The 13,086-nt window shown below is 42.7% G+C and overlaps 1 protein-coding gene across 1 annotated transcript in view; it reads left to right on the forward strand.

The window, feature by feature from the left end:
* Positions 1–5,361, forward strand: part of ROBO4 (roundabout guidance receptor 4) — a 61,752-nt gene extending 56,391 nt beyond the window's left edge. The window contains 1 exon segment of the mRNA XM_032230059.1: positions 4,291–5,361. Coding sequence (XP_032085950.1) covers positions 4,291–4,607 — 317 coding nt within the window. The 3' untranslated portion in view covers positions 4,608–5,361.
* Positions 5,362–13,086: the final 7,725 nt, after the last annotated feature.

A 13,086-nucleotide genomic window follows, 5' to 3' on the forward strand; every position in this document is an offset into this window, starting at 1 on the left:
TAAATTGACCATTGAAAACCAGAATGTTTTATTTCTAGTCCATTGCATTGCTCAGTGTGAAAATAACAAATTCAGTCATAAGAAATTCACTGACCCTATCTTTTTCTTGAAAGAAATGTCAAAAGCAAGCTCACTTTCATCTAATGGATGAGAACCAGTAGAAAACATTTTCAGAGGTTTTCTGCATGACATTCGGGTTTCCCCCCCAAAGAAGTTAAAAAGTACTAGGAACAAGAGCAGAGTGAAGAATAGGAGAAAAGCTTGATAGAAGGGCACTACTTTGCATCCAGAGGGATTGAGGAAATCCCCTGCCTGAAACTCTGAAGAATCATTATCTGTCAGGCACAACAATATTACGATAACGGAACCCGTTAGAAATCAAGTTTCTGTCTCCTGCCCAGCATGAATCACTGAGGCTGGTTTATAAACAGATACAGCAAGGCAAATGATTTCTCTTGTGCCATAAAAGCTGAAGGTTTGCAACTTGTGGAGAAGTAAAACATTCCAATGCACTTTAGTTCGCTTCAGTTCAATAACATTGGCCTCCTTACCAGTTGTTGAAACATCATTCATTGTAGTTAACTTGGTGAGCAAGATGGTTGGCAGGTGAAAACCAGGGCCTTTCCCTCTCTGGCAGTTGAAGAATTCTACAAGGGTAGGAGCAGAATCAGCATGTTCCTGTTTGACGACGCTTCCCAAGAGCATGAAGCAAACTCCTTGTTCCGACAAAACCCCCTTTTATATTTACTGTGAATTCTGCTCATTCAGATCCAGGTAAAGTCTTTCAAGGGAGGATTTACAGTCACAGACCTTATCTGGCTTGGAGAGCTGCCAGGTCGATATTGGCCGAAAATTGGCAAAACTTGGCAAAACTTGGCAAAACTTGGCAACTGGCAAACTTGGCAAAACTTGGCAAAACTTGGCAAACTTGGCAAAACTTGGCAAACTTGGCAAAACTTGGCAAAACTTGGCAAAACTTGGCAAACTTGGCAAACTTGGCAAAACTTGCAAGGAGTCTTGGAGGAGTCAGAAAACCAATTAAGCGAACTAATTGTCTCCTGCAAACTCCCCTCCCCTTTCGCTCCTCTTTATTTCCTCTGGAGGGCCATTCATCGTCCACCCTTGTCCTTACTCCCAAGTCAACCCCTGTTCTTTAGCTGTTCCCTTCATCTGGCAACTCTGACATGTGCACACTGGGAACAGGCTCAGCTGTTCGTCTGCGTCACTGATATCTGACTCTGAAGGCATCTGATAACTGACATACGGCTCTGGCCCCCTCTCTGCCTCGACTCAGAGCCCTCATCAGAGCCTTCCACAGACTCCAGGACTAGCCCATGTTCCTCCCCAACCTCCTCACTGTCCGAATCTGCAGCCAGCTCTGCTGGCTGCTGGTGGACAACAAGAGTTCCCTTGACCTCCTCAAGGATGGCTCTGGGGCACCAAAATTCAGCCACAGGTTGTGGTTGTGTGTGATCTAGAAAACAAAACCAGGAGATTTGATTAATATGGTATCTTCTATTCAGGTTTGAGCACTTCCATCCAATCTCTGTTCCCGATAATAATAGAGGCAGCCAGGAAAGCAGGACTTGCTTTATCACTGCAGCAATGTTGCAGAAAATGACAGGCTTTAGACTTCTCAGGATACAGGAAAAGTTATTTGGCAGCCAGGTTCAGAAAGCTAGCCCATGGCTTAGCATTGCAAGTTCTGAACAACCTTCATTATCGAAGCACACGTTCTTATACGTTCTCAAAAGCATTGCAACACGAAAACACTTAACACATTTCTTAGTGGTTACCTTGAGGAGAAAACCTTATAAGGAGATGGGATCTTACTTCTCCTTTTGTTTATGGAGTACGTGTCATAACGAACTTTAATTGAACCTTGGACTTTGACATAGATTTTGACATCTTGTGGTTAGGAACTGGCTTCCTGTTTTTGCAAGTTGCAACTCTGCCTGTGGCTTAATATAGAAGTAAAGGGGTTCTAAGAGGCTGTCCAGCCTGACCCAGTAGGTTTCACACTTAAATGTCCAAATCTCACTTTACGTCTGCTTTAGCAATTCTCTGTTGCTGTTAGAATAAGGATTTGGCTTCGGGTTTTTTATCTTTCTCTCCTTCTATCCATTTTGAGAGAGCTGAACATGCCAAAATGATGCACAAGCAAGGAAGCAAAAACTGTGGGGGCAAATTCAGAAGAAGGAGAAGGAGCAAAAAAAAAAAAAAAAAGGCCTTCTAGACACAAATATGCAGTCCTGGAATAACACAGCAGATGGCTGCTCCTATGCTCCTTCCCTCAAAGGCTAAGGCGAGATTTCCACCTTCTCTAATTGATTCCTTTGAAGCTTTCCCAAGCTCTGTCAGTTACTCAGCCAGATCCCTCTTTGTCAGCCAGCCTTAAGCTGCTTGATCCTTACAGCCCTCTCTATCTCACAACCAGAGTCCTGTGTTTTGTGTTCCCGTCCCTGCAGTGCAAAACAACAAAGCGATTTAGGATCAGGGCATCTTGAAATTTCCGGTGTGTGTATGTGTGTGTGAAATGAGGGCTTTGAATGTCTCTTCTGTATTCCGGACCATTTTACATAAAGCATAAGAGCCAAGGTGGCGCAGTAGTGGTTAAATGCAGCACTGCAGGCTACTGCTAGATCAGCAGGTCAGCGGTTCAAATCTCACCGGCTCAGGGTTGACTCAGCCTTCCATCCTTCCGAGGTGGGTAAAATGAGGACCCAGATTGTTGGGGGCAATATGCTGACTCTCTGTAAACAGCTTAGAGAGGCCTGAAAGGCCTATGAAGCGGTATATAAGTCTACTGCTATTGCTATCCAAACTGGATCGGCGGAAATAGCTGCATTTCCAGAAGGCAGAATAGATCACTCTAGTCTTCAATCCATTACAATCGCAGGGCTTTCATTTCAGTCTCCTTTGCCTTGTTGCCTCCATATCTTTGTAACTCAAGAAATAACTGGGCAAATATTAAGTTAACTTTCCCTAAAACCACCTTTCCCTGAAAACACAAGCATGCATGTCTTTTTTTTCCCTGCTGGGCCAAGAACCGTACTGCAAATTGCAGAAAGTGCACCATTATCTTCCCATCTCTATATTAACGTCGCATTGGTTCACATGTTTACCCACAGCGCAAACAAAGGAAAATGAAACAAATAATAATAATAATACATGATGGCATCCAATTGGCGTTCAGCTGCAGCTGGAATGGAAGCACGAACTGAAAGGCTTGGGCGTCTGTAATTGCTAGCTATAAATTAATTGTGACTTGAATTTACCTGTTGATCATTTCCTTGAAATGCACACATATATATCCATTTGGAATCCATATAGATACTCAAGGTATTTTGCAGTTGTGGCTGGTTTTTTTTTCTTCTTTCTCTTCTGCCTTTTTGCCGGCATAAATTATGTTCTGCGTGAAACGCTCCTTAGAAACAAAGGAACTATCCTCGAAGAGGATAAGGAGGAGTGGAATGCAGAGAGAGGAGAAGGAGAAAGGAAGGGGAAGTAGAGTAGGAAAGGATGATGGAGGGAAGAAAGGAGGTAGGAGAGAGGTAGAAGAAAGAGGGGTATGGAGAGCAGAAGAGCTAATAATGGATTTTTATCTTTTTGGGCGTGATGACAAGAGGAACTGATGTAATTACTACTTAATACTATAGGATACTGGCTATGTATAGTATACATGTGATTGTATGTTATGAAAATGGAAAATAAAAAAGTATACGGAAAAAAAACAACAAAGGAACTATTCGTGATCACCCAAAATATTCCATAAATTTAGCTCTTCCCCCATTCCAGGAATTATTCCACGAATCCCAATCAACCTTGTAAATTAGTTAGAGGGTTCTAAGCATCTCTGGCTGGGAATGTTGGGTTTGGAAGTCCCGAGGTCATTGGATTGTTGAAGGCTAAACAAAGTAGTGCCTATTCTGTACACACCATGTGTTTCCCATGGGTGCACTTATGCAGACAGTTGAAGCTTTGCCTGAGCTATAATGGGCCATTATAGTTATTTGTTGCTTTTATGTCCTCCAGAAGCTCAAGGTGGTGGAGATACTAATTTTGCACTTCCAATAACCCGGGGATGCTGCCTGAGCTGAGAGATAGCAGCCTGTTCTCAATCAATCCATAAGCTCATGGTGGAGAGTGGATTTGGCTCTCTCGGTCCTAATCCAAATGGCATGGCTTGACATCACAGTTCTCACAATACGTTGGGGGTTCTTGGAAGCTCCACTTCTTATCTTCTGATGCATCGGTGCTGAACGTGTGCCTGTTCTCTTCTCCCTGCAGATTTTTTGCCTCCTGTATCTCCTCTGGATGGCCTCCTGCATCCTCAGGCTCTCCTGAAGAGCTCAGAAGACGTGCAACAGAGGCTTGGATCGCAGCCCCTTCCTGTGTGGGAATGGAGCACTGATTGGGTGGAGGAGATGGAAGCCAAGTATATGCAACCAGCTGAGAACTGGGAAGCTGCTGTTAAGCCAGAGAAAGGCAGGACAGCTGCACCAGAAGAAACCCAGCTGGTCCCTACTTCTGTCCAACAGGGAACGAATGACAAGTGTTGTTGCTCCAAGGTGGAGGGCCACCTACCAGGAATGCTAAAGCAGTAGCTGCCCTGCTTTGGTTGAAGTTTGGTGTCTGGAATTTGATGGATTTTGAATTCTTTTCAGTGCTAGGAGTCTAATTCAGGAAAGCCGGGCCCCTGCCAATCATCTGTAGAAATGGACAACTCGCCTACTTCATTTTTTTAGAAGAGGAAAATGCTCATGTTCCTTCCATCCTATTTTTGATTTGATTTTTTAGAAGAAACCAGACTCAATTTTCAGTCATCTTCCTTGCGCCAATCCAATAGTCCCAGGTAGCATTTCTTGGTGTGAAAAAGAATAAGTTGTACCTGCCTACTTTCAAAATTGAAGAATTGATTTGGAAAGCAACTCTGATTCAGGGCTGACGTGACTTGGATTTGGACCTGGACTTTAAAATGGTACATGTTTTCTTTTGCATTCTGACTGGTGCTAAAGACATGGTATCGGGTCAAAAGCAGATAGGGAATATCATTTGGATTGACACTAGGCTAATATTACTTTAAGGCCAAGATTTCTGGTCAGTTGGAGCTCGAGGCCCAGGAAAAGGAGATTCTAAATCCAGACAAAGTAGGGTGTGCTTAGGTTTCTAACATACCTAGATAAGAAATAGCAGAACTTGCATTTTTTTTTTTACTTTATTGCTACTTTATTTATAGGATGGGGCACCTAGCAAATGTTCTGCAAGTGGTCAGTGGGACATGGGAGGTTTTGAAGCTTTGAAAACCTTCTCAGACAAAAGGATGATGGCCCTTGAGGCTCGAACTTATGCCAAGCTGTGACTTAGCAACAGGGGTGGGTTTCTCGCCCCGTTCCAACCGGTTCGGTTGGAACTGGGCCGCCGGCGTCCTCGTGCACGCGCGCAGTGCACGCATGCATACTAGCGCCTGTGCGATGCTCAGCTGCTTCTGGAGGATCGCGCAGGTGCTGTATGCGTTCTGCGCATGCGTGGAAGCACAGAACTCGTCAAAACCGGGTAAGAAATGCGGGTGGGCGGGTGGATCCTTCGGCGTTCCCGGAAGTTACTTACTTCCGGGTTCGCCGACCAACCGGTTCGCGGGGACCGCCGCGAACCGCCTGAAACCCACCCCTGCCTTAGCAAGCTGCTGTACCTGTCAACCTCCCCCCCCACCATTTCTTCTGTTGCAAAAGGCACGTGAGCTTGGTTGGTCAGGTGCAACAGGTTCATCTTACCTGACCCACTTCTGCCATGTTACACTTGGGACCCACTGAAATAGGTTACTCTGAACAATGTTTTATTCATTATCATTCCCGGAGTTTTTGTTTGTTTGTTTGTTTCGGGTAGTTTTGCTCAAAGTCATCTGATTTTGAAGGAGGGAACTTCACTTTTCCTGTCCCTTCTGCTTGAGTGAGTCTCTGTGAGTCCAAATAACCAAAGACTCAATGTATGTCATCCTGAACCTGCAGCCCTTGGCTGCTTCAAGTTTATAACGAACGGAGGTGGAGGAGGGAGGAAAGACCTATTGATTTCCAATGCTGTGACTGACTGATGGGGGCCTTTCAACCTCCCACACCTTTGCGCCTCAGTGAGCAGGCAAGAGAGATTCAATTAGTTAAATGCCTTGTCTGATGGAAATATCTAGCCCGTCCTTTGCTCTCTGCCATACTCACTTTGGATCAGAGCTTCATCTGGCATTAGAAGGATGGCTGCTTTTCAGCTGCATTCTAGCATTCCATAAAATAGAGTTGAAGGATGCTTTATAGACCAGAGCAAATGACTCATCCATACTAGGCACTGAAGAGCCCTCCTGGATAGAGACAAAGACCATGTGGTCCAACATTTTGGGTCCCACAGTGGCCAGCCAGATCAATTCAAGAGCTCCTAGCAAGCATCAACAAGACGAAAATTGCTCACTTCCACGGTTTCTCCCCAATAGATGGTATTTAAGATCTTCTTCTTTTGAGTTAGTAAAGATCCATTAAGTCCAATAACTTTTGGTAGTCGTTCAATGAAATGACCTTGGCAGGGGCCAACACTCCAGCCCATGGTAATGAATTCTGTAATTCAGTCTTGTTTTGAATGTAGACATGATTTCAGAAGCGACTTTGTGAGGCCCAGTATCCCTCACAAAGGAGGCATTAGATAACCTTGATGGTTTATGCAATGAAATGACTGGGTTATTAGTAAAGAACATTTCTAACAATACTATTATCAGAGAAAGAAGGGTGGTAGCTCAGTGATAAAGCATATACTGTGTGTATAAATAATCCAGAGTTCAGATGTTCACCTAGGATTGAGGAAGACTCCCATCGAAGCTTTGGTGAGCTGCTTCCAATTGTTATAAACCAGGATTTTCAATTCTCTCCAAATGTACTGAGAATACAACTCTCTAAGGTTTGGTAATAATGATGTCAATACTTTCTTTTTGGCTACATTCTTTTTGTGTGAATCCTGGATTTTAGTCTTGACATGTATGTTGGATACCACCAGTAAAAAAAAAAATACAGAAATTGAAAAGTGTTTGTTCCCATTTCTATACTAAAGCAACCATTCTTTTCATTAGCTCTCTTATAAATCTTGAATATGCATCTTCTGATGTCCCAGGTAGAATGATTCAAAGATCTGACCCATCTTTTCCTGACATGGTGCTGCAGCAAAAAGCTACAGAGTTACAGAGAGCAGAAGAGCATTGGCCAATTAAAATGCTGTCAACTTTTAAAGATTGACCCTTTTCATGGCAATCAAAAGGATGCTTCCTCTTGAACTGAACCATTCCGATGTTCAAGGTTGTGAAGTTTTATTCTTACTTAGCCGAGAAATGATGAATTTCTAAGCAGTAGATCCTATTGATCAACGGATCAATCTATAATAACCCTACGGGAGATAAATAGATTTTGTCTGCATTTCAGCCAAGTTCCCAGATCCATTATTTTGATTTTTATAAGACCTCTTTCTTCCATTGATATATAAAGGAGATAGAATTAAAAAAAAAGTTTTTCTAGCTTTTCAGATTTGTCCATCCCATCTCTAAAATCCATTAATAGTGAAAGTTGTTATTATTATCTCTTTTATTCATTAAATATGAAACTCAGTACCAACTGAACATTTAAAAATGTATCACAAATACATTTGGTTGATGTGAGTTGCTGCCAGCATCTTAGGTATCAACCAAGTATCTTCTTAAAATCTATGATGTTCCGAGTAGTGCGGGGTTTTTTTGCAGTTCCACTGGTGTTATTGCAGGAAGCTGCAATTTCTTGATGTATTTTGTAAAATTCTTGGACATGATACCAAGCGCCATGGATGAAACATGTAACAGTGATACCCATTGTCATTGGGGCACTTGGTACCATGTCCAAAAATTTTACAAAATACATCAAGAAATTGCAGCTTCCTGCAATGACACCATCAGAACTGCAAAAAAAAACAAACACAAACCATACTTTTTAAGGAGATACTTGATTGATGATGAGGATGAGGATAATGATGATAATGATTATTGTTGCTGTTATTATTATTATTATTTTCCAGGAGCCAAGAGTCCAACTCTATCAATTACACAGACTGGATGATCAGTATTGTCAGTCTGCTTTGGTTAGTCCCCTGGACCAGTGGTGGGATTCAGCCAGTTCACACCTATTCGGGAGAACCGGTTGTTAACTTTCTAAGCAGTTCGGAGAACGGGTTGTTGGAAGAAATCTCCTTTTGTTTTTTTCTACTTTACAGGGCTAATCCTGTAAGGAAGGAAGGCAGGAAGGAAACATTCTGGTGTTGTTTCTAGCCTTTATTGCCCTGTTTACAGAAACTGCCTCTTTGGTTAACCCTTACATTGTAACAGCTAAAGCAAAGCACCCATCATCCTGAGTGACGTTGAATTGATCATGCCCACACGGTCACATGACTACTGAGTCCCGCCTACCCAGCTGGTCATTAGGACAGAGAATCAGTTGTTAAATTATTTGAATCTCACCACTGCCCTGGACCCTGGGTCAGAAAACTTTTCTGTTTAAAGGAAAAAAGGAAGTGGCTGGGGAGACTTTGACTTCACACCACAAAAGAGGAAGAGCAGTAATAGTACTGCACAGGGCATGACTGATAGTGGGAAAGGTCTTCGTTGAAGGTGTTCAAAAGTCAGTGTTTTTCACCACGTTGGCACCTTTGACTTTCCTTATTGGAACCAGAGTCCTGTAAATGCATTTTCTCACTGGTCTGTTAGGTTTCATCAACCCAGACATGGATTGACAAGTGTCCTCCTTTCTTCTCAATTATTGACCTCATCCCTTTAGACTGTCTATGCCATCTTCAGAGACCTCTAAGGGGACAAGGCTGATTTGAGCCTCGGCTTCTTGCTCTACTTTTAGTCTGTGTACATTCTTGTCCATTGAAACCAACGGTCTAGGAAACGGACATGGGAGAGATGACGATTTGGCTATTTTTTAAAATAAACTAGTTTTGCAATTCTGGCTGTTAAATGTTCCCCACTCTGACAATTTCAAATATGGAAGCATACATTTTGAGTCAACCTCTTCCATGTATGCTGCCCACTGACTCCATGTCAAGGGGCCTGCATGGTAGTGGGGCGTTTTGCAATCTTTTCACCAGCCTCCTCCCAACAGTTCTAGTATAATATTATTTATAGGGTGAATAGAAGATGTAATCAGCCCACATCACATCTGGTTTGCTTGTTTGGTGATTAGCTGGAATGATGACACATCCTCACAGGAACATTTACCCTGCAGGCAGCTATGATGAGACTAGAGTGCCTATAAGCCATTCTCTCACATGTCTCCTTATCTTTTGCTGGCAGAGGCCTAGGTCTGCCAACATATGAGCCACAGCTTGGTTGAACTGCGCTCTCCAAGGATATCACATTTAGCTCTGCCCAGTCCTGCCACCTGCATTTTCAATTCACTTTAAAGCTAGAACTCCTTTCATCCATTGATTACCTCCAAGTACATTGTAATACAGTGGTGGGTTTCAAAAATTGTTCGAACCTACTCTGTGGGTGTGGCCTCCTTTGTGGGAGTGGCTTGCTGCCCATGTGACTGGATGGGAGTGGCTTGCCGCCCATGTGACCGGATATGAAGATGCCGACGACACTTGTCAGAACCACCTTAAATTACCTCACACACAGCACTGGCATGCATAAGAATATGATGTAAACTTGTTTTTTAAAAGGCATCTTTGGTTTGTGTTAAAACAACTTCAACACACGCAATGTTCTGATTGCACCACAAACACAGTAGTCATCCTTACCTTTCACAGAGGCACTGAGTTTTATAAATAGGAGCATGATAGTGTAGAATAATCATATCCAAGGACCAGTGGTGGGTTTCAAAAATTTTTGGAAGCTCTTCTGTAGGTGTGGCCTGCTTTCCGGGTCCACTGGTGGAATCTCTTCTAACCGGTTCGGTAGATTTGACGAACCGGTTCTACCGAATAGTCACGAACTGGTAGGAACCCAACTCTGTTGTAATATGCATGTCATGTTCTGAGCATGCTAGTTTCGTTCCATGGTATTGGAAGTTGAGATATAAAGGTAATTGTTGACAATTGCAGAATTGCCCTGTGTAGTTAGCCTGTTCAAGAACTTGGTCAGCTCTTTCCCTCTCCAGATCATTCCATTTTTTTCCTGCAGAAACCCTGCAGATTTCTGGAGCATTTGATTGGTTTAACAGAGAAATAAATAACCAGAGGACCACTTGGTTTCAGGAGTAGAGGTTTTCACATCTCGTCTTAGAAATGTAGGAATTAGAAAGAGGAGAATTATTAATTTAAATTTTAAAAGATAAAAAACTTTAATAAAAAACATAACATAACATTAATGGTGGGGATATTTCTGAGCAGTTAGTCATTCTGTGGTCTGTATGCATGTTGGTCCTAGGGGGGACTGTAAAATGCCAGCCCCCAACATTTTTGGAACCAGGCTCCAGTTTAGTGGAAGACAATTTTTCCACCTGGGGGAGTGGAGGAGGAACACACACAACCTAGATAACTTGCATGTGTATGCTCGTTTGCCTGCTGCTTACCTCCAGCTGTGTGGCCCAGCACCTAACAGGCCACAGATCAGTACTGTTCTGTGGCCCAGGAGTTGGGGTACCTTGCAGTAAAAGATAGGTAGTTGCAAACAGATTAACAGAGTTGGAAGGGACCTAATCCAAGCTAATCCAAGCCCCCACATCATGTAGGGAGACCCTACATCATTTCTGAGAAATGGCAGTCCAATCTCCACTTGAAAGCCTCCAGTGATGAAGCCCCCACAACTTCCCAAGGCAACTTCTGTTCCATTGGTTGATTGTTCTCACTGTCAGAAAATTCCTCCTTATTTCCAGGTTGAATCCCTCCTTGATCAGTTTCCATCCATTATTCCTTGTCTGGCCTTTGGGTGCTTTGGAAAATAGCTTGACCCCCTCCTCTCTGTAGCAGCCTCTCAAATATTGGGACACTGCTATCATGTCTCCCCTTCTCCTTGTCTTCACTAGACTAGCCATGCCCAGTTCCTGCAACTGTTCATTGTATGTTTTAGCCTCCAGTCACCTAATCATTTTGGTTGCTCGTCTCTGCACTTTTTCTAGAGTCTCAACATCTTTTTTTTGTCTAAGATGTTGCTTAAATCGTGCCACAATCACAGTAAATATCATTATTCACAGTCAATAGTTTTTCTCATATTAATTCTTTATTAACCTTAACAATGGGTGTTGGGTGTTCACTGTTTTTGCCCTGGTTTTTCACGCATAGCATCTTGAGTTGAACTTCAGATCTTTCTTCCTCCATCTTTCCCAAGGCTTGAAGTTAAGTCAGAGTGAAAGTTGGCCTCGGGAGTTTTGTATTCCAAGTCAGCCCCGTTGCACTCAGCGAGCCAGATGGGGTCAGAGAGTTAAGTGCCTGTGGATAGTTTTAAAAGGATGGATAATTTTATGGCTGTGACAATAATTTTATGAGCTTTTGCTTCTTAAGATGAACTAATTAGAATTGGTAATTCAGAACGTCAGCAGAGCTCTGGCAAAACTGGGCATAAAGTTTGGTAAATATATTTTATCTTTGAGAGTGACAGCACAATTTGCTTAGCATTCAGTCCTCTCCTGCAGCATCTCATTGGTTTTCTGAAGTTTGTGCATTCATCCATTGTATTTATCATGATACTACCAAACTACTCAAGCTAAAGCTGTAGTTGGGATAATATTATTTTTTTTAAAAACCTCGTAGAAATCATGATAATTCTATTTTCAGTACTCATCCACCATTATAAGTTAAAAATGACATCATTCCATAAAACAGAAAGTCTGCGTGTAAGATAAGCTACACAAGCATTACGCACACACAGACACACACAAGTTATTATCAGAGTGAAGATTACTGAAGCATAGAAATTAGAGTTCATTGCTTGTTTATTTCAAGTATTTCTGCACTGCCACAATTACGCATCTTTAGATGGTCCACAAATCAAATGTCTATAAAAATAATAAATGACATCAATCTCACAAGACATCATTTAAAATCTGCTTCCTGTCCACTACCATTTGGATGGGGAGCAAAATGTTCAGGTCTGTCAAAAATACCACGCTTTAACCTCTTGAAGGCTAAAGTAGGAGTGAACTAATGTGGGTAGTAACAGAAAAAACAGGGCTTTATGGGTATTGGTTCCTTTCACTGCCTAACCTGAAGGAAACGGAAGCATCTCTTCCCAAGCAGAATGGACAAGTCAGGTGCAGTCATCCTGGAGGAGATGTTCTCATAAATAATGTAGTAAAAGGTAAAAAAGGTAAAGAAGTCCCTGTGGATTTTACTCTGCTGGTCGCTGCTAACTCTAGTAAGTGGTGCTCATCTCTGTTGCAAGGCCATTGAGCTAGCTCTGTCAGAAGATATTTCCACGGTGATCTGGCCAGCACAATGGCATGGAACACTGTTATCTTCCCACCAAAATGGTACCTATTTATCTACTTGCATTCTTTCGAACTGCTAGGTTGGCAGGAGCCGGGGCGAGGATGGAAGCTCACCCTGTCACGTGGTGCTGGGCTGCTGGCAACCTGGGCTGCTGGCTTTCCAACCGACAAGCCCAGCATCTTAACCATTTTGAGCCACCACACAATCCAAGTAACATGGACTCTTACTTTAAAAAGATTTATTCTAATTCATGTAACCACTGTGGTGGCGCAGTGGTTAGAAGGCAGTACTGCAGGATACATCTGCTGACTGCCAGCTGCCAGCAATTTGGCAGTTCGATTCTCACCGGCTCAAAGTTGACTAAGTCATCCATCCTTCTGAGGTCAATAAAATGAGGACCCAGGTTGTTGGGGGCAATAGGCTTACTCTGTAAACCCCTTAGAGAGGGCTGTAAAGCCCTGTGAAGCGGTATCTAAGTCTAAGTACTATTGCTTGTAATACATTCCATGGGCTCATATCACTGCACAATGTCTAATAAAAATAATAATAAACGTGGTCACAGATTGACTACAAACAAGAACATGAAAAAAAATAGTAAACATGTCATATTGGAAGAGCTGCAAGAAATATCCATTTGCCTGCAAGCAAGAACTGATGGGA

This window comes from Thamnophis elegans, chromosome 13, assembly GCF_009769535.1.
Source record: "Thamnophis elegans isolate rThaEle1 chromosome 13, rThaEle1.pri, whole genome shotgun sequence".
Lineage (NCBI taxonomy): Eukaryota > Metazoa > Chordata > Lepidosauria > Squamata > Colubridae > Thamnophis > Thamnophis elegans.